Source organism: Gymnogyps californianus, chromosome 10, assembly GCF_018139145.2.
Source record: "Gymnogyps californianus isolate 813 chromosome 10, ASM1813914v2, whole genome shotgun sequence".
NCBI lineage: Eukaryota > Metazoa > Chordata > Aves > Accipitriformes > Cathartidae > Gymnogyps > Gymnogyps californianus.
This window is the reverse complement of record NC_059480.1, coordinates 9,036,239-9,057,573: the sequence shown is the minus strand read 5'-3', so window position 1 is coordinate 9,057,573 and position 21,335 is coordinate 9,036,239. Positions and strand designations below refer to the sequence as shown.

Below are 21,335 nucleotides of genomic sequence, written 5' to 3'. Positions count from 1 at the left end.
TGCTGTGAGGTTGTCACAGCATGACTTAAAAAGCTTCTTTTGCTTTTTTGCAGGTGCCTTTCATTATCTGAAGCCAGATATTGCATAAATGAACTGTCCACTTCAAGTTAAAGCTGGTCTTGTTTTCCGGTCTCACTCCAAGGCTTGGATACGAGGGATCTTCTCAACACACTGCAGTCTAAACTGGGGCAGTCCCATTGAGAGGCAGGCTTGTTATGTTCTCTCCAGTCATAGTTTTTAGTAGAGTTTTGAAGGCTGGACAAAGCTATACAGAAGACAAAGGCCAAAAGCAATAATGAATAAATAAATGCGACATGGTTCATTACGAGTGGGTATACAAAACAGAGCAGTATTTAATATCACTGCCTGGCAAAACATTCCGTTTTTTGTTGTTGAAATTCACGTGCATTGATTGGGACAAATGGAACATTTTGAAACTTAGAGCAGTTGAGCTCTGCGTACTCTGACTCATCTGACATCCAGTGCTGACTTTAGTCTAACTTTAAAACTGCTCAGTTTCTGAAGCAAGGGCAGGAGAACCTCTTTCATTTTACACACTGGAAATTGTCATCAAGAGGAAATGTCACAGTCCATAGGAAGCTAGGACAAGTGCGAAAGACTTCCAGAGCAACTTATTGGTTACCTTACCATGCTTTTGTAATCACGTTGTCAATAAATGTCACTTACAAGTTTTGCTTTACCAAGAGACGAGATCTTGTGTAACATGAAAACCAGATTTTACCTTTTTGTAGGTGGAGTTTTCCTAGTCCGTTGTACCTTTTCGAACAAACATGGGAGAAAGAAAAATCAACAACAACGCGACTGATTTTTCACAACTGCCTAGCAATGTGCAATACTGTGTACCTCACACAAACTTTGGGATCATCCAAAGTCAAATAGATAGAATCAGAACTATATTTTTGCAGGTACTTTTATTTTTGCAGTGCGTAATTCCTGATGATAAAATACAGAAATGTTGCAGTCTGCTGGACAACTAAAATCCAGCTTGCTAATCATGATTTAAAGGTCATTTTCAGGAAACAATATGAAGAAATGATTACGTTTACATTTTTTTAGTGATGTACAGGACATAGACAGAGATGGACCTGTATTTGACACATTTGTTTAAATTATACAGCAATATCCAATATAGAAAATATAATTATAGGAACCAAGGTTTACAAGAAGTTTGCATTGTGACATTTTAGAATGTCAATAAATTTGTGTTTTGTGACGTTGAGAGGAAGAGGAAGATGGAAGGCGGTGTTATTTATTTCTCTCTATTCTTGGAACAAAGAGGGAGGCAGAACACAAATACATTCCTTTTAGCGTCAAGGACTATGAAGTAGTGAGTTAGATTAGGTTCAGTACAGAGGTTAGTTCGCACATTGGTCTTAAGGGTGATGGAAAAATGAAATATTATCTTTGTGTTGCAGCCTCTACAACAACACGTGTTGTAAAAACAAAACAAAAAACATTAAAAAAAAGGAAAACAAAGAACAAACGTCTTTCATGTAAAAAGTTCAGTAAATATTTACTATTTATAATGAATAAACATTATGAAGACTTGCAAAGCACTGATGATTTTGTCCTAAAATGTAGTATTGTGCTAAATACATGATACATTTTAATCTGAATATCATGAAGAAATAAACCATGTTATCTTCAACGCAAACTGTATTCATTATGTAAGCGTATTCTGCACACATCCTAGGGCTGCGGGAGCCTCAGGCAGCTTCTGTGCCCAGGTACTGCTGATGTGCCACCCGGAGCTCTGTGTTTGTTAATGAACTATGCATTTTTCAAGTGCTATTGGTACCAGTAGTACGTCTTCCCCACAAGAGAGAAGCATTGTGCCTTTGCTGGGCATTTAAAAGAAAATAAAATAGGCTTAAACCCAGCACAAATTGGGCAACTGAGATGGCTTCGTACAATGCAGGAACTTTGTAATCAGTTATCGGCGGTATCTGTCCTGAATGATTTTTTTTTTTTTTTTTTCTTTTTTCCCTTGGAAGCCTCAAGAATTTTTTAATAGGCTTAGACACAAGCTGACTGAAATGTTGGGAAGACCCTTCAAAACGAAGGGAATAAGTTTTAGTGGTACACGAGTGTGTGAGGAAATTTTACTTCACACTAGGCTTGGTGGACTTGTAATTTCCTCACCATTTTGTGGGGGATGTAACCACCTTGAATTTCTTTCAGCTTCTATTTCTGTGTGCATTTTATTTTTCTTTTATTTTTATTTTGTTCTTTTAACTCTAGTCCTCTTCCATTGGAAAAGGAAGGAATATACTTTTTGAAAAGAGGATGTTAAAAAAAAATGCTGAAAAATGGGGAAAGGGGATCTCTTTTTTCCTTCCAGTTTATGTTTCTCTGATATGCTTTTAATTTCTGTGACAATTAAAATCTAAAAGTCTCTTATTAATACCTATTCCCTGCTCTAAACTGTTAATTTTTCTGATTTTTTTCAATGTTGCTTCCCCTCCCTGAGGACTTGGCCCTTGGCATTTGTCTTGTGTCCTAGGCTCAGTGCAAAGGCCAAAGAAGCCTCTTTTCCCCCACTTGCAATCCCTTTGCTGTAAAATACAGGATAAAAGCCTGCTTGCTTGCACAGTTTGGAACTGGATGATGTCTGTATGAGTGCTCCTTCCCAGGAAGAGTGTACCTTTGTTGCAAGGTGATTGCAAAATTTGCTGTCTGTCCTCTTCTATTCCAGCAGCTGTGAGGGGTGGGACAGAGCTGTGATTTCTCCCCCCATCCCCACAGTGCTACTGAGGTGCTTTCCTGACCCGCAGTTAGATAGCTGGCATTTTGGCTGCTCCATCCTCTTTTTAAGTGTCTCCCAAGCCCTTCCTTGTGTGAGAGGCTAATGCAGAGCAGGAGAGCCTGGAAACAAGACAGATAAGGAGAAAATCATCCAGTCCTCTTACAGGCAAGCGGGGAATGGGGATGAGCTCTTGCCAGAGGAAGTGAGGAGCCCAGGGCAGAGGGACTAAGCAGTTTCCTGATTTATGACGCGCCATAAGAACCTTTGACAGAGCTATAAGGATTACTTGGGGTACTGTTGATCCCTTCTTGTTATCACTGTCAAGGCTGAAGAGGGGCTTGGGAGCCACATGTGTTTCTGGAATACGAATCCTGAACGCTCGGAAAGTCAAAGGGGCACGAGCCTGCCGTGGATATTGCGTTTTACACAAATGCCATGGAATAGCTTGGAGGAATGCGCTCGCAGCAATGGAGTCCAAAACCTACTCACTGATGAGTGCAGAAAGGATGGATCTCAGGGTCCTTCCTCTTTTTTTTTGGGGGGGGGGGGGGGGGGGGGGGGGGGGGCTTGCATATTTTACAAGATGGAAATAAATAACAACAGCTGCTTAACCAACTGTCATCACATACATATAAGAATTGGAAACTCTTGAGAGACAGGCTTTGATGAAAAAATATTTATTCCTTGTGGCACAACCGTTACTTTTTAATTTATTCTTTGCTTTTAAATCTTCCTTTATCTACAAATAAGCTCTACTCCCATCAAAATACCCAATATATGCATTTTGGCATATATTTAGATTGGTGTATGTTACGATTCCTTTATTTGAACATGCGTAATATTCAATGAATGAGCTAGGAAAAGAATTATTTGTAATGGCACCTATTTTCCTTCTGTTTTCTCTGGATAATTCAGTGTATCCCATTTAAACAAAACCTATAAATAAACATTTTTCTCCAATAATCACACAGGGTTTTCTACTCAATATTGCTGAAAAGTCTTTCGTCTGTCCATGTGACAAATGCTGTTGAACTGTATCTTTCTATAGCTATTTTGAAAGGCACAAAATGCCTATCTGAACCTACAACTCTTCACTGAAAATAGCTGGTTGTTAAACAGGATCTATGTCCTCAGAAATCCGTTTCTGCATATATGTGATATTAGAGCTAGATTTTTAATCTCTAGGTTAAGGTCTGTGCAAATTCAAACTTAAAAACTCTGGCTACAGGTCTGTAACCTAGATCTCCAAACTTAATGAAAAAATACAAAGTGACTTAATTTTGGAAACCCAAAACTCACCCCAAATTATCAAATGCTACTAATAATTTATGTAGCAAGGATGTATTTGCATTTTCTCAGAATTATGACAGACTATAGCATGCAAATTGAGTGTTATGTCTGAATTCTATGATATATTCTCATACATGTAAGAAATGTATTCCTTCTTGTCAGAGTGCTGTTGGTTACTGCTAACATGTAAAGCATACATTTTTGCTATGTTAGTAACCAGGAAAGTTCTCAATGTTTTCTATCCATAAAGTCTTCTGGCCTTAAAATCTATAAAGTGGATTACTGAAAGGTATCTCTGTATAAAACAACAAGAAATTAATTTAAGGCAATATCAATGAGACCATCAGAAACCTGGAACAGCTTGAATTCATAAATCTCTTTGTATTGTTCACTTCAATGTTCTGTTGCTCACTTAATAATTGCAAGAAAACCTGCATCCTGATTAGATCCCATTTTTAATTTCTTTTGGCTTTTCCAGTGACATCTAGATATTGCCTAGAGCCAGACAAAAATAGTCTGGAACAATATGAACAACTACACTAAATTAAATTGCTAAATTTCTGTTCAATTAACATTAGATAGGTATTTTGTTTAGATTATATATATGACATTGCAATGCTCATTCGCCACTGCCTGAAAAAGTCTTGTGCGTCTTTCAGTTTATTCTGTAGCTAATGTTATCATAAATCAGCGCATATATTTATATAGAGTCATAGTGTTATCCTAAAGAATTACATGAGTTGATCTGAATCTGTTCAAGGTATTTGTCTATTGTAAAATAACCAAAATTGCAGTCTGCTTCTGTGGTCATTGTAGGTAACAGGACATTTGCTCTGTCAGATTTTCACTACCTATTCTCTCCCAGCACTTCTGGGCAGCTCATCACAGGCTGGGAAGTTCTCATCAGTCACAGGGAGCAGCAAAGTGCTTTAGCTAGATGGTTAGTCAGGTTCAAAAACATACAAAGTATTTATCGTACAAGCAGGCTTCAAAATCAGTACGAATACATAGCGCTGGCACTCGGTTCTGTTTTGCCGTCATGGTTCCACAAGCAACACTTTGCAGTGCTCACACATAGTTTAAATCTTCGCTTAATGCATTTATATTGTCTCAGAACTGATGACTGAATAGGCTCATAATCCAGAGTGCCTGTGGATAGCTCGGGCAGTGCAGCGTTTTGACATGCACTGTTTATTACTCAGCTACTCAGGCAATGTCATGAAAAATCATAATAAAACTAGGAAGACACATCACATTTGACCTTTGCTGAATAATTTAATAAAGCTAGCTCAATACACAAATATGAAAGAGCAGTTGCTGATAAGAGCAGAACTATTGCTTCCTTGTCTGAGAATTGGAAACAGTTCAGAAGCTTTATTAACTATTCGGTGTCTTCATCTTCAGCAAAGTTTGTCCCTTAGGCCATAACCAAATGTTAGGCTACTTGTTTCTTCCCGCACTCTCCTCCTTTCAGCGCTCACATGGGTATCTTTGCTTGTGCTGTACACAATTATGTTCTCAGTTTTTCTTATGCCTCTGTACAATTATCCATGTTTTTTTCTCACAGACTCTGTTTCATTTACGCAAATATTTTTCTCCCCATATATATGCATTTATTCATAATGATCTCAAGTGCATATACCTGTAAAAATTTAGCTTTTTAAGGATGATTGTTACAGGTACTCTGCACACTTCACACATAATACTTTATAATTCAGCAATTCAGAGATGGACAAAATTTCTTTGGAGCCCACCCTTGTGTGAGTGTCCCCACGGTCGGTACTGGAATAATTTACGAAGTGTACAAATCTCCAGAGGTTTTTGAAATGCTGTCTTACCCCCGCTGCATCTATCCTGGCGAAGGTCTGTCAGGGCTGGGGGGCGGTGGGGCTGGCAGGGATCATCCAGTTCCTGCACAATACCAGGCGCAGAGCCTCGCAGGGTCTTGCTCCTCTGTCGAGTCCATTACCTAGCATTTGACCGAACCCTTTCTCCATCGTCTCTGTCTGAAGCCTCCAGGTGGTGGAAGACACCCCCTTTCCCTCGGTGTCATGGCAGCTCCCCCTCACGTCCCTTTCCCCTGCGGCTCTCTGGCAACCTTGAGCCTTTCCACTCTGCAGGTGGCTGCCAGCGAGACCTTTTTTCCCAGTGCCCGCGTCAACTTGAAGAGTTTATCTCTCACCTGCTCTTTCCAAACGCTGTGACCGCCCCGCTGCCTCAGCGAGGGCCGCAGGCTGCGGGCCCTGAGGCTGCAGAAAGCAGGAGCAGGCTGCACTGCCATGGCTTCCCTGCTGCCAGGCCTCGGGGCAGAGCAGTGCCGGTGGGCACCGGCACAAACTGCAGCGGTTTCAAAATGGCACCTCACAGTTTCACCTGGCAGTGAAACCTGAGGGAAATTTTTAAACAGTCAGGGTTGCCTGATCTGAAAAGGGGACAATGAATATGTGTTAAAAAGTAAGATGGAGTTCAGCTTTTCTTTTAGAGGTCAGAGGGGTTTCTAAGCACAGTGTAGTGTAGCCATGGCAGGCCTGGGGCAGGGGTGGCGGAGAGGCACTGGGGGCCACTGGGGGAGGCACCCGTCCTGTGGGAAGCAGCCAAGACATGGCACCCACCAGCTGTGGAGGCAGGCAGCCCTGAGCAGAGCAAATAGCCGCTGCTGGGGGGGGAGTTTCTGACTTGCTGGGGCTGGGGAAGATCGGGGGTGTGAGCAGGGAGGGGGACAGTGCTCGGCTGGGAGAGGTGGTGGGACTGGGCTCTGTGGTGTGAGGGCTGAGGGGTCAGCCATCTTGTCTCTCCAGTGCCAGGGTGTCCAGCTGCCACGTGTGATAGAAACAGCACGGCTTTCCCTGCGGGTGGATAGGGGAGGCAGCAGGAACCGTGCGGGGAATCCTCTGAGAAACCTGAGGGGTGGTTTCTCTTGAAGGTGAAGCCCAAATACAGTTTTCCACGTGGGTGCTGCTGTCCCAGGGAAGGCGCACGGTGGGTGGGGAGGGGAGACAATGCTGTGGCCCCTCAGTACTGCTAAAAGTGCGTTTTCCTCAAGCGTGTGGGGTCAGCCAGGGGCGGCTGAGCGGAGCAGCCAGGGCGGAGACATTCCCGCCCACGGCAGAGGTGGGTGCCTTTGGGCAGAGCTCGGTCTGTCCTTTGGGAATGGCGGGGAACAGTGTGTACCATTTCTGGACTCAGCTCCTGGCGCATGGAGTACTGTGTAAAATTAAATCCTGCTCCCTTTGCAGGTGCTACTGTGGGATGCGGCGGAGCTACATTAGAGCTGCGGCGGTCCCAGGTGATCTACGTGTGAGCAGCAACGTGGTGTGGTCAGGATCAGGGTCACTGGTGAGTGGCTTCTGGGGATTTGCTTGGTAACTGCACTTGGGATCCAAACCAGACTGCTCCTGTGAGCCTTCGCTTTAGGCTGGCTTTGGTTTCAGAGCATTTTGTCAGATCCATCTTGATTCAGACCAGTGCTCGATTCACGTGCCAGTGCTGAGACCGTGACGGAGTCTGAGGTGTGAGGTCTCTGTCAGTCCCACAGGTGGCTGGGCCCTCCCAGGTGTCCTCCCAGGCCAGGCGGCTGTCCCCAGCCGCGGCGGCAGGGTGCAGGGCTGGCCTGCCTCACCTCGGTGAGAACCGAGGACGGCAAAACCATCTGGTGAGCCTCAGTAAAAATAGTTGGTTTGGGTAAAATTACCCTGTAGATCTTGGTAAATCGTATCTGGGGTTTAGACGCTCATCAAGCTTGTGGCAGAAATCCCTGCCTGCCTCCTTTTGTCATCCTTATCCGTAAAGGGCTACATAAATGCCATATATTTAAAAGACCTGGAAGGAAGCGGTTTCTCCACCCCCAGAAGGTTATTCTGCTATTGTGTCCTAAAAATCTAAAGGAAAACAAAAGCTGTGCTAGTGTGGATAGTATCACAAGCTCACTTGCCAAAAAGGGACTCAGAGTAGTTAAATTTTTTATCCCTAAAGCTTTAAAAAACCTCCTAAAATGAATACACACAGTAGATAAGGAGCTTGATCTTATGTCCATGTGCAGCCAGGCACTTTCCTTTGATTTTCAGTGGAAATTTTAGGTGCTTGAGGACCCGGAGATAGCAAAGATGAGTGAACAAGGCAATTTTGATCTGTGAAACTACAGTTCTGTTGCTTCTGATTCTGCTCAAGTTCATCAGGAAAGATTAACTTTGGCAGCTTATTCAGTGACTAAATCTTGATATTTTTGTGGCTTAATTCATAACATAACTGTAAGCTATTGCCCTGTCTTTATATTTCCCATCCATTTCTCACATTTCCAAAGCATACTGATATGTGATCCTGGCAATTTAGCTACCATAATTGGCATTTTTCTAGGGCCAAAAGGAAACAAATTCCTTATTCTCCATACTTCTTTAATTTCTGAAAAACAACAAGTAACATGGTTAATCCTCTTTTTGATCTTCCCCCCCCCTTTGAGTTTTTCTTATGGTCTTTTCCTTTTAATCTTTTACTTTCTTTTTAATCTTCACTCATTGTCCCCCTGCATTTGAAGAATTTCGTGTACTTACATCTCTAAAAAGCACTGGACCACTTTATGGAAATAGCTCTTAAGGATCTTGTTCAAAGCACCATTATGTACTTTTAGCTGTTTGGGGGAGGGTGAAAAAAAAGGAGAGCAAAACCAACTTTAAAGCAGTGTTTGTTTGTGTAGCCTAACAGAACATTGATCTGTTCAACTAGATGCAGAAACAGTGTGCAGAAACACCCTCAGTTACAATAAAACCAGACTACATTAGAGGAGCAGAAGGGTGAATGAGCATCTCCCTTTAATTGGGGTTGGGTCATATCATCTAACTCCTGATGCAGGTGTGTTTGGGCAAGAGCATTTCAGGAAGGGCAAAGCAGGGTAGCATAGGTGAGCTGTATTGGCCATCAGTGAGCAGCTCTGCTCTCCCAGCTCCTCTGAAGCAGAAGGGAATAAGCTATGCTGTGGCTGGAAAGCATAATGTTTCCCAAGGCTGATCAGAGTGCAGTTGAGGTCCCACCACTTACCCAGAAGCATGCCTGGAGGCCCAGTCTAACCATTTGAGTTTGGAGGCTGAAGAGTTTGTCTGCTATGGTATGTGCATTCCTTGGTTTGTAGTTTTCTTGTACACAAGTATGCAAAGCCTTTAAATCTTTCCTACAGTGGGCAGCATTAAGGCTACAAGTCTTCCTTTGCTCATCATCCTTTCGTAGGTGGTGTGGAGATTAATCCATGGGTAGTCACGTGGAAACTGGTGAAATGTAGTATCAATTATGTTAAGGGTGGTTTACTCTGGCCTAGAGTAGCCCCCACTGTGGGGAGAACTGGGTAACTTATGGCACGTCTGGAAAGGAAGGTGCAGAGCTGAGTTTATTGTGCCTGGATTCTGAGTTTGCGAGCTACCTGTGGGATGAAGCCCACGTATTGACAAGCATGGCCCAGTGTTAACACAGTAATTTAGCTTCCAGGCTTAGGCTGATGTGGATCTGACTGTCTGAAAGGTGGGGAAAGAAAGTACAAGTCTTTGTGTGCCTTTCATTAAGAAGCATTAAAAAACTGCTTAGACATATGAGGCTGTCAGTTCACTGCATAGCATAATGTGAGTTAAAACGCTTTAAGAAGTAACAACTGTGCACCTCAAGAAGCAGGGTGCTGCAGCTCTGTGTTGAGGCATGGTGAAGTGTAGGCACAGCACTACTCGTTCATGGCGTACCCAAAACTGTCACTGTGAAATCACTGGTGTGATTTTTGTCACTTGTTTCTCTACTCAGTTGTGGTGTCCTACCCCCCTCCCCCCCCCCTTTTAAATTTATTTTGCAAATACCAAAAAGCCCCAGAAACTTAGCCAACAGAGGTCATGTGTTTCTCAAGCAGGCAAGAAATTTACAGGGATTAGTATGTGTCCAATTTAATTTATGTAGAATCGCATGCTCCTTTTACTGAGGCAAATTCTTTAAAAAACAAACAAACAGTAAGACTTTACAGAGTTCTGGAAAAGTTGCAAAACCTAAATGAAAATCCTTTAGCAGTTACACGAATATAAATTGGGCATAGTTCCCCTGAAGATTTTATACTAGTTTAATGAATGTATTTTATTTGTAGTTAAACTGATGATAAAGCTTTTCTTCTCTCTCCTCAAAACAAGATTAGGTCCCCTAAATCTGTTCTCCTTTACCCACAAGAATAGGTGAATAAGATCTCTCCCATAACTTGGCCCTAACCAAGAACAGGATTTGGCATTGCTCTTTATGGGGATTTTTCATCTTTTTTTCTTTACTTTTTTTTTTAAAGGCTGATTTTAAAACAAATAGTTAAAATGTGGAGCTGAACATTTCTTCTAGAAGTTGCATATTCTAAATGTACTTATACCATAGTCTGCTGCTCATATAAAATTACAGACTTCACTTTCATCTTTCTTTTTACAAGAAACCCTTAATGACAAATGCAGGCTGTTTAGTGATACCGATATACTGCAATCTTAGCATGTGAATTAGTCATCATACAATCAGTTCAGGGGGTCAGGCCTAAAGAAACAGTGCAGAGTTGGCAAACTGCTAGTTGGGTGATGTGCTCTCCACTTCAAAGTCATGGTGCTTACTCCCCAGAATTCAGATCACAGAAAGAAACAGCTGGCATTGTCGTTTGTGGCAGTAAGGACTTTTTTTTTGTAGCAAGATAAGGTTTCACTACTTTGTAAAACAACAATTTACTTTAGAGTGACCTAGCCTGTAAAACACAATAGGAAGCAGGAATCCACAGAGCACTGCTCTGCTATTATCATGAAAGTAGACATGACCTGTGACAAACCACACTGGAGAAGATTTAACCCCCTTGCTCCTTGTCTGAAAATATTCAGTGTAGTCCACTTGTCAGTGGCAGTCAAGAGTTTCATTTTCCAGAATTACTTTATAGGCAGTTCTTTTTAGTTTGGATATTACTCTCTTGCATATTTCCAGTGTGGTACGTATTTGTGGCAGCACACAGCTACACACTACCAGTCCTAATGCTTACACAGACACATTAATACATTCAACTTCCCACTTAAGCTCTGAGGCTGTCATATTTGAGTTGAAATTTCAAGTTTTCATGTTTAACTTATAGAGAGCAACTGGTTGAAATGCCATGTCAGTATTCAACAACCCTTTCTTACCCTGAATGCTGGTTCGCTCCACAGGCAGTGTATTTTGATGGCCTTTCTCTAGGGGCTGTGTGGAAAGGCGTCAGACTCTGGGCCATCCTCTTGCACAGCCTGCCCACTGTGATGCTGCGAGAAAGCACCTGAGAATGGCATTTAGAGATGCTTGTTAGAAAATGTGTGAGATTGTTTACATGCTTCAACTCAGAGATGGACTTAAGCACCTTCTTCCACTGAGGGTGTGATTTTTTTTTTTTTTTCTTTTTCTTTCTTTTTTTCTTCTCCTGCCCCCACACCCCTATCACATCCCAGTGGTGCTTTTAAAATCCTTTCACTTAGTGACCTGAGCAGATTTGTTTCCCAAATATGGGGGGGGGGAATCACACATTTAAAATTGCCTGGCAGTTGTATGTCTCACGGATTTGTTATTGTTCCATTATTGTTATTATTAATAGACTTCACCTCACAGGCAAGGCAGGCTTATCAGCCAAATGCCTCATTATCAAATGACTGAGACCTAATAAGTGCTTAACAGCATTCCTTACCAAAAGAGGAAATGATTACAGGCCAGATCCAACTCCTGTTAAAGCTAGTGGATAGATTCCCACTTCAATGAAGCGTTGCTTGGGGCCCCTAGATGCTCACTCTCCTCTGTGTTTTCTGACATGCTTTTTAATTCCCCAACATGAACCAAACAGCTTTAGCTTCTCTCATCTCACAATGTGTTCTGCAACTTCTGGAAAGGAACCTGGACACAAGGAAAAATGCTACAGAACAAAAAGAGCCACAATACAAACCATATGACAACGCCTATTTCTTCATCCTCTTTGTCATGTTGTTTTACTCTTTCCTGGCGTTAACTGTCTTTTTTGGTTATGTACGCTCGAAGAAAGCTATTTCAAAGAAAGATCCTTACCAGGAGTTCATCGAGGATAGGAATCGAAATAAGAAGTGGAACGTGACCCGGCCGGTGGTGGTGAAATTTGACTTTGAAGAAGAAAGTATTCTTTGAACTCCTTAAACCAAAATACTCTGTAAAATGCACCGGACTGTCTCTGCTGCCTACATCTCAAGTGAAGATCTACACATTTATCTTGTTCGGCTGTCCCCCTCACAATAAATCAAAGCATTGCTTAAAATAGGTAATGGAAAAAGAAGTTTCTTTCTTTCTTTTTCTTGTAATCCATTTGTTGCTGGAATGTAGCTTTTCTAAATATTGGAGAAATCTTGTAAACTTTAAAATGGAGTGAAAAGTGGCCATTTTTAGCTTTCGCTTCCAGTTTGGTGGAACAAGAATGGGAATCCATGCTACGTCGAGACTCTGAATTTATTTAAGACAGAGGACTAGTTTGTGTATGCACATAGTCCAGGGGAATGCTGTTGCTTCCGAGTTGTTCAGACCTGGAAACTGTTGTGCCTGGAAAGTGCCTCCCTCAAATAGCAGAACACATTTTATCATGCCTAGACCAGCAAATACTCTTTAACATGTAAATATAGAAAAGCTCTTCTTGCATTCCCTTCCCTCAAAAATTAATTTCACATGCTATGGCAAAAGATTCAAAAAAACATCTGCAAAATGTAATTAAAATGCATCTAGTGGAAAAACAGGTTGTGTATTCAGCAAATTTGGAGTCCTTGCCTTTTCCATCTCTTGTATGTATTTATTCTTTGCTAGTTTCTTATTGAAATGTATGTTTCAGTCCTAGTGAATGGTAACTACAGCTGATCACAAATCTAACAGAGGATGGCTTCTCTGTATCTGCAATAAATATTTTCTAAAATGTTGCACAAGCTTCATTCAGAGTTGTACTGAATACGTGAGATTGCCATCTGATTTATTAATTTTTCTCCTGCTTAATAAGTATTAAAGAGAATAACCGTTCTGACATAGAACGTATTGCTGTGCTTAATATAAAAGAACAGTGCTTATTGCTTTGTGATATCATGCATGTGATAGACACACACTGCTTTGTGGTAGCACATGTGTATAGTCTTCTGAGACTTTCGTTTGTTTGCCGCCTTATCTAGGGTCTCTCAATTTATGGTCTTTACTTGCTATAGAACTGCTTAGATACATTACATGTATCTGCATTACAGATCCAGTTGCTGCTCAGAGGGCTATCTGAGCACAGTAATCATTTTCAGGTGGTAGGTAGGCTCTGATTTTTCCCTTAATATGCATATGAAAACAAAGTAGAACAAATAAATTTTCATGAATGTACTAACTTTTCTTTTTCTGCCAGTGGAATTATAATGTTAAGAATTTGATTTTCTTAAGTGTGTAGTGTTCATGATTACACGTTGACTATTTTAGATGTGTAGATTTTTAATTCTTTCAATATTTAGAAGAAGTTTTTATATGTATTCAGCCTGGGCTGAGCGATCAGATGTTGTTGTTCCTGTTTCCTGATGGGATGTGTTAAGTGTTTCTGGTGTGTGTGCAAGCAGGGAGGTTGATGCTATGCATGACCCTCTTCTCATAAAACTAAAATTTGCTTCCCACTTATCAGCATGAATGTTTGTAGAAGTAGCTGTGTTGGCTCAGGTCATAGTGCTCTGTCTCTGATAGGTGTGCCAGTGGAAGATAATAAGAATAAGGTGGTACTTTCTCAGTTGTGCTTGCCCAGCCTCCAAGGATTTGTTGGTCGGGGACCATCTGAGCCAGAGGCCACTCGTTTTGTCTAAATGTGGGGGTGGGATATGTGCAGAATACTGATGTGGAAGTGTATGAACATAAGCATTTTAACAGGCCAGAAAATGTTCACAGATGTATTTTTGCTGAATTCATCCAACTCCAATTTAAATGGTTTTGACTATAGAAACAAGACCAGAGTTGCAGTTCTTGCACAAATCAGTGTTTCGTCTATGTTATACGTGTCCTGGCTGCTTCATCTAGAAAGTTTGGGGTGAAAAAAAAGAAAGTTGAAGTCATCTTTGTTCCCATCATGCTCCTGACTTTGGAGTGTATGAAATGAAAATCACTCTCAGTTGGGCGTCTTGTAACGGCTCAGAGCAAGCGGGGAGACTTACTCTTTCGAATGCGGAGTTCTGGATGTCTGAAGGACACCTGTCCTCTGAAAGGGTGTGTAAATGTGGATTTGCTCTCCTGACAGAAGATCCTTTCTATTTTTATCTTGTAATCAGTGTTTTTTTGATTCTTTGCAGTGTATGCTATGTCATCTTAAAAATTAAAGATCAATTTTTTTGAAACTTCATTCAAACCCACGTCCTTTATTTCTGTAAGCTGTTTCTGCTTTTGTCTTACCAGGCAATTATCAGATCAGCCTAAATCCCTTAAACATTCTTTAGCAATGTGCTGCCATTGTCTAGTGTTTAGGCTTTTTGGAAACATTCACAACTCATTTAACAACAAGACCACAAGCTCTTCAAACAATTTTGCACAGTGCGCCTGTGCGCGCGCCAACAAGACAAGGCTTTTTCCTATCCTATCTCCATGCAGCAGCAAAAATGTCTCTTTGTAAATGTTAGCCACAGGGCATGTTGGTGACATTATTAGCCTTTCTTCTTCTGTGTGTCCAAGCCTGTTTGTCCCTGCCCAGGAGATCTTACTTATTAGTAACAAATGAGAGGGGACATTTGGATACTACAGCACCATAGGCATATCCTCAGCCATGACAGTGTGTCTGTAACTTCAGTGCAGCTGGGTCAATCTGCCTGTCCTGACACCTAAACCAGTGAACTAGCTAGAGTTAGAAAAGTTTTAGGTTTGGAGGTGTGGCACAAGCCCTATGCGCAGCCTTGGAAGTTGAATGCCTGCTTTGGAGGACAAGCAAGACCTCTATCTGACACGTCGGTGAGTAGAGAGAATGAGGGGCGAAAGAGCCATCTTTTTCTCTCGGCAGAAGGAAACATGACAAGGCACTGTAACTTTTGGTCTCTCCATAGCATGATGCATTGGCTGCCTGCACTGGAAACTGAAGGGGGTGAGGGCGGAGAGGGTGGGCTAGATGGCATATGTACTATGACGGGAAATTGCTGAGGCAGTTGACACATTGCTTATAATATGAGAATTGTCCACCTCTCTTTCTTTCTTCTGCGTGTGAAACTAGTAGCTGTACGGTGCTTCCAGAGCTCACAGAAGCCTGTGATCTGTAACCTTGTCAGTCTCCTTTATAGCCGCTTCTGGTTTTCTGCATGTGGGGTGTGAAATGGGAATAGGAGAGCCAAAATAACCCCATTCATGGTGAGCTGTGGGCTGTGAAGTATGACTTACACCTCTGAGGTGCCCAGACTGCTCTGACTACCCACTGGAGAAAGTGGGAGGGCAGTACAAAGCACCATAAGACAGACTTAGCCCAGGCAAGGAGCTGTGAGCTGTAGGAAATGGAGATGGAGAGGGCGTTTGCATCTGCAAGACTCAGTTCTACATGCTAATAAGTGCCTTGAATTTTAAAAGATTTAGCATCATAAGAAGAGTTGTCTTTGTTTTGTATTTTTCTTTTCCTCTCTCTACTTACTGGTGTTCTGAATTAATATTATTCATCTGGTGATCTTACTAAGAAGCTTCTTGTTCCTTCTTCCTTGCTAGTAGGAAACATGCTAAAACAAAGTAGATCACAGATCCTGCTTTAGTTCCCCTACCTTCTGCTATTTATTGTGGCCCTCTGTAATGCATTGCAGCTGATGTGTGGGGGTTGTTTTTGTTTTTTGGGGAGGTGTCAGCTTTGAATTTAGTTTGGGCATTTTGAGATACGCTATTAAAGGCTTCACTGAAATACAGGCATGTTGCAGTTTCCACTTACCCTTTGTGAATTAATACTGTAGCTTTCTCAAACTGGTTTGTGAGAAGGTCAACTTCTGATTAAACCCCTGCTGATAAATATTAAGTTGTTGCTGATAAATATTAGGTTGTTCTCTAGTTTTATATGCATATGTGTATACACACATGTGCATATGCGTTTTAGTGTATTAGGGTCTGTCGTCCTCTGAATGCCAAAAGTATGACAGATAAGCAGGACCAGCTAAAATGGTAGATATTTTGGACTGCCCTCATACTAGTGTAAATCTGGAGTAAGCTGATTTGGCTGTTTAAGTTCTGGTGTTTGCTGGTGTGTGAGTTATGTCTAGAACTGAATCTTACATTATAGGTCCATTTTGATTACCTAGCGCTCTGATCTCTGCAAATGAAACTTTCTGCTTCCATGGGGAGTCTAAAATACATATTGTATATGACTAAGTTTTCCTGGAGCCTGTAGGCAGCTGTAGACATTAAAAGCGTTATTCTGCTGTAGTTATTCATGCATGGAAAACTTCATGGCAGTGACCGCTGTTGCATTCCATAAAAATTAAGTGTGCCTGAATTAAAGCAGGCCTGACGCTATATGTGTCTCTACCTTCTTTCCTCTCTAATTTGCATGTCAGATGCTGCCAACTTTCGTCACTTCATCTGTGGCATACTTGCCTGCATAGACAGACAGAGCCCGATATTTTGAAAGAAAATCTTTTTCTCATCAGAGGAACATCTAAAATGACTTTATGGAATTGTTCAAGTATCCTCTGGCCTGGATTCAGAGGAGCACCAGTCTATACTGATGCCTTCTGTCAGTCATGTGTACAAGCGCAGTGGGACTTGGAAAGCACATGCTTAAAATGAAACATATGCTGCCATGTTTTCTTGAGCAAGCATGCTTCCCTAACTTGGAACCTCAGTAAGTGCAGCAATATGTAGTACAAACTTAAGCAGCTGAAATAGGCTGATTTTTTTTTTTTTTTCTTTTTGGTGTGGGATGTGTAATAGCAAATCCTTTGCCATGTAAGTAAGCTTAGTGAATTAACAGAGCTCATACTACTGGGAATAAGTGAATTCTATGGGCTTGCTTCAAATGAAATGAATGTGAACGCTCCAAAGACTTTTTTCCTCCATAACAGAATGGCACGCTTAGAGGGAAACTTCCAGCTTTTCTAGTTATTTTGAAAAAATTGGAAGGCACAGTAAGAACTGATAGATAACTGCTTGTAGTGTGACTGCACACTACCTTCGACTTGTTTTTTAAAGCCCCAAAGCCCCAGCAACAGAGCCTTCTATTCATCCTGGGAATGCTATGTGACCCAGCACATGAAACTGCATTAAATATAGATGACCTTTGGCAGTGACCCTTCCCCTCCATAGATTTGCTTTCATCCGCAAGCAGAAGGAGAACCGAAGGGGTCATAAAATTAACACAAAGACAAAAGATTCTGACAACTGAGGCTACGTAGCTAGGTATCCTCATGTGTATAAGAAGATACTCAATGTTATGTTCAATAATCCAAAAGAAAATTGTAATTTTTCTGGCTCATTTAGAAGCCTGTGGTCAGGCCCAGTATGCTGTGCTGGGGTAGCTGTCCTTGTTTTCTGTCCTAGCGAAGCACTCCTTGGCTAGTAGCAACAGTTGCACGCTGATGACATCATTCTACCTCCTGTGTCCTGCAGAGGACTAATATTGGCTGCAGTTTTGTTGGCACAACTGTCAAAAGCTTATAGTGATCACTTTGTCCTTCGCCTTGAGTCACTGAGGTGTCTCAATGTGGTAACACTTTTAAACCTGTATTTAATACATGGTATGACTGCCCAGGGTCAATACGAGAAGATCAGGCACGGAGGTACAGAGGATTTTGTAGACAGATACATGTCTGTGATTTGGAAAGGGCATGATGATAGGGGTAACGAACTACTGAAACAGAACCTGGTCTCCTAATGTGCTGAGCATGGTCCCCGCTTCAGCAAAAGCTGTAAGTGTTGTGGTCCACAGTGACCTTGACAAACCAATGTATTCCACCCTCATTTTTTTAGGGGGAGGGAAGGGGAAGGAAAAAAAAAGAAAAAGATCTGTTTGACATAATGCTAAGACTTTAGGGGTGTTTTTCCCCTTAATAAACTGTCTTTAACTAAAGATGTGTTAGTTTTATTTCCAGCAGAGCATTTTTATTGAAGAAGTCTATGAAACTTTTTGATGCACAGAATCATTAGATAATCACATAAGTGACTTGGTCACGCGGCTTTATTTAAAGTATGTAGTCAGAAGTTTTGGTGAGACATTTTCTGTCTCCTCTTTCCTCCATCTCCCTCGTATTTGCTAATTCATCTAAACTGCTGTGTTTTTGAGGGAATGAGTTAATTGCAGTGGGGTGGTACTGTCAGACTCTCTCTTGGGTTCTCTCATGTTTGCTTATCAGAGCTAATCCTGATGGGCTCGGGGGAGAGGGAGTGTAATCTGCCCTCAGCAGTGAGCACTATTAGCCTGGCAGGGTTCCTGGCTTTCACAGGAGCTCTCTAGGAAATGGCAATTCTCATTTTGTGGTCATTTAAAGAAAACTGCCCTGCTGAATTGTGAAGTTTGGCTCCAGTCTTGGAATCGTGAGCAAAACAGAATCTGTTTTGCCCCTAATTGCCCTCTCGAGTCACTTCAGTGTTGGTTTTTTTTTAAAAGAAAGAAAGGGAAAAAAAAGAGTGTTTTTCTAACTTTCATCTGTATGCTTTGATCCTGCATCCTTGTGTGTGTACAGAGCTTTGGTTTCATTGCTACAAGATCAGGGTATGGAGGATATAAAACAACTTTTTTCTCTAGCCTTATATTGACGTCAGCTTGGATGCACAGCTCATCTGAGGAGGATGCAAGTTGTTTAAACTTTGCACGGGAAGGCTACTCACAGCAACCAGCTTCAGGCACCGAGCACAGTGGGTTGGTGACAGGCAAGGCTTTCTGCGGGCCTGGGCAGGCTGCAGCTCTCACCTGCTGGAGAAGCCCTTCTCTCCCAGTGGCCCTATAGGATAAGCACACAAAACCTTCTAATTTACATCTCTAGGTGGGGCCTAAACGTGGATATATCCCTTCTGGTATACAGATAAAGCTTTTTTTCATTAAACCTTTATATCAACATTTTGATTGTTTTCATGATCGATTTGCATTTAAAATGATGCTTTAAAAATGATCTGTATCCTGCCTCATGTGACATGCTTTTAGCTGCTTTGTTATACGTAGATATCTATGTAGAGAGATAGAAATGAATGGGTTTAATAAAAAAGGCAAACGAGCAACTCTGCATCAAAAGAATCTCAGGGAATACAAGTTCTCCAGCCTCTCATTCTTGAAACTGTTTGACTGCAGTCAACTGCGCAAAATGAAATGTTCCTCATTTCTGAAGGCCATACCATCTGAAGCACTGTTGTGTTCGGTGTTTTAAGCTTATGAGTGAAAATTATTGTGAGAATGTTGTGCCAGCTCTGAATTACACCATTGTGGCATGCAGAAAACAAATTTCCTTTTGCTCAAGAAAATTAGCTGGATAAGGTGAATGGGAGGCACTGCACAGGTATTGCTCATGATTTGTATCTGATGGCATGGTCACACTGGGAGAAAGCATAAAAATCCCAACACTTCTAATCATATTCTCAGCCACTTTTAAAAGCTATTTAAACAATGGATTTCTCTTTCACTTGTGTGTTTATGTCCTGGCATGACTCATGGTTAAAATTGTGTAATTACAGACACTGTAAGGAAGAGATGTTTTGGCTGGATGGGACCTTTGCCTCTTTTGTGTGTGACAGACCATGGGATTTCACAGTTCTGTGCTTCTACAGTTCTGCTCGTTAGTTATATTTTCTCAGATTTGAGTTGCTTCACGTCCTTTCCTGTGTTTGGAATACGGAGATCTTAGAAAACATCAGTTATTTATGTCGGAGCTGATTGCAGTGCTGTTATGGCTTCCCTGTGCATTTGTCAGGATTCTGTGTGAGTCCACAGTCGAGGTCTCTTCCTGACTTGGGCTTCCTCTACCTGCTTCTCTCCCCATCAATAACACACAGGCTGGAAGGAAAACTTATTCTGCTAATTGTGCCCCCTGTCTCCAGACTGGCTATTGCAGCTCACATTCTACAGGTGTAAGGGTTGTTTCTTCTTTTTCATCTTTATCCATTGGAGCTGGGTGGGCGATGGCACCTCTCAGGAGGTGCAAGTCACACTGCTCTTACTGTGTGACTTGCTTGGGAACCTAGTGCTTTGTGAATATTTCACTGTCATGTATATGAATGTCCTTTGTGTGCAATGGCAGTACCTATTTATTTAAGTTGTACAGCATACAGTAAACATGAACACCAACTGCGGATTTAAACATCTGTCCTACATACTACTTTTGCACTGAGCAGCTCACAGGCAGGAGAGCACTATTGTAGGTGTACTGCAGCAATCTTTACTCTCATTGCCACCTCTTCACCATTTCAAGTTTGATGAAACTTGGACTGGTTATCCTGATTAACCAGTTAACCAACCGGACTTGGTTATCCTGATTTCTTTTTATCACCTGATTACTTTCCAAACTTTGCTGCAGCCAATAGAGCCATGTGAGAATTGAGAGGCGACTGTGCCTGTTTCATTTGCTTCGCTTGTTTTGGCTGATAAAGTGCTTTCAGATTTTTTTTTTAATTTTTTCCACTTTTTATTTAAAGTTTCAAAATTTCTATTGGAATGGATAGTGTGACCTCAGGAGAGGTCATCTCTGTCTGATTCTTTTATGTTGCAATTAATAGAAATTTTACATTTTTTGTACTTTTTTTCTGAAATATTTGGTGCTTTTCAGAGGGACGAGAGGTAGGATTACATGTGCCAGACAGCATGAGGGTTTCAAATCCAGAACATTCGTTATTTCAGCTAATGGAGCGTGACTGAGGGAGGAATTTGATCCATGAGTTTTGTGTCTACCAGATCTGTTGCTGACCATTAGATTTGCATCAGCATAGACTGAAAATGCCATCCTTTATAAATACTTACTATAGGAATTAGTCTAAAATACATTTCTTAGAGGTATATGTCCATTATTATTTTAGTTGGGGTCTCTTACTCAGACCCGCATCTACTGCAGATCAGTCTCCTTTTCCTGAAGCTAACATTGCTTCATCGATTTACACCAGCTGAGGATCTGTCCAGTGTTCCTTATGCACTTGTAAGAAATTTCCTTCACTTCCATTGAATTTAATTATTTTGTATATGGCTGGGTACTCTAAACTGTATGTGGCCTTTGAGGAAAGAAAATGAAAACATCAGATAATGTTTTTGTGATTTACTTTTATTTTTCCATAAATTCCTGCAAAAGCAAATATGATCCTTTATTCTCAATCTGAATAATTTTTCACCATTGCTAGA

The 21,335-nt window shown here is 41.4% G+C and overlaps 1 protein-coding gene and 1 long non-coding RNA gene across 5 annotated transcripts in view; both read left to right on the top strand.

Moving 5' to 3' along the window:
• PAX3 (paired box 3) overlaps nucleotides 1-1,397 on the top strand; it is an 82,457-nt gene extending 81,060 nt beyond the window's left edge. For all 4 annotated transcript variants that reach the window (XM_050902290.1, XM_050902294.1, XM_050902291.1 and 1 more), the window contains one exon: nucleotides 54-1,397. In XM_050902290.1, the coding sequence (XP_050758247.1) occupies nucleotides 54-88 (35 nt within the window). In that variant the 3' untranslated portion in view covers nucleotides 89-1,397. The remainder of the gene's footprint in view (nucleotides 1-53) is intronic.
• Nucleotides 1,398-9,030: 7,633 nt separating this feature from the next.
• Nucleotides 9,031-14,411, top strand: LOC127020174 (uncharacterized). The gene is made up of 2 exons (XR_007767024.1): nucleotides 9,031-9,155; nucleotides 11,895-14,411. It is a non-coding gene; the product is annotated as an uncharacterized LOC127020174 (long non-coding RNA).
• The last annotated feature ends 6,924 nt before the right edge of the window (nucleotides 14,412-21,335 follow it).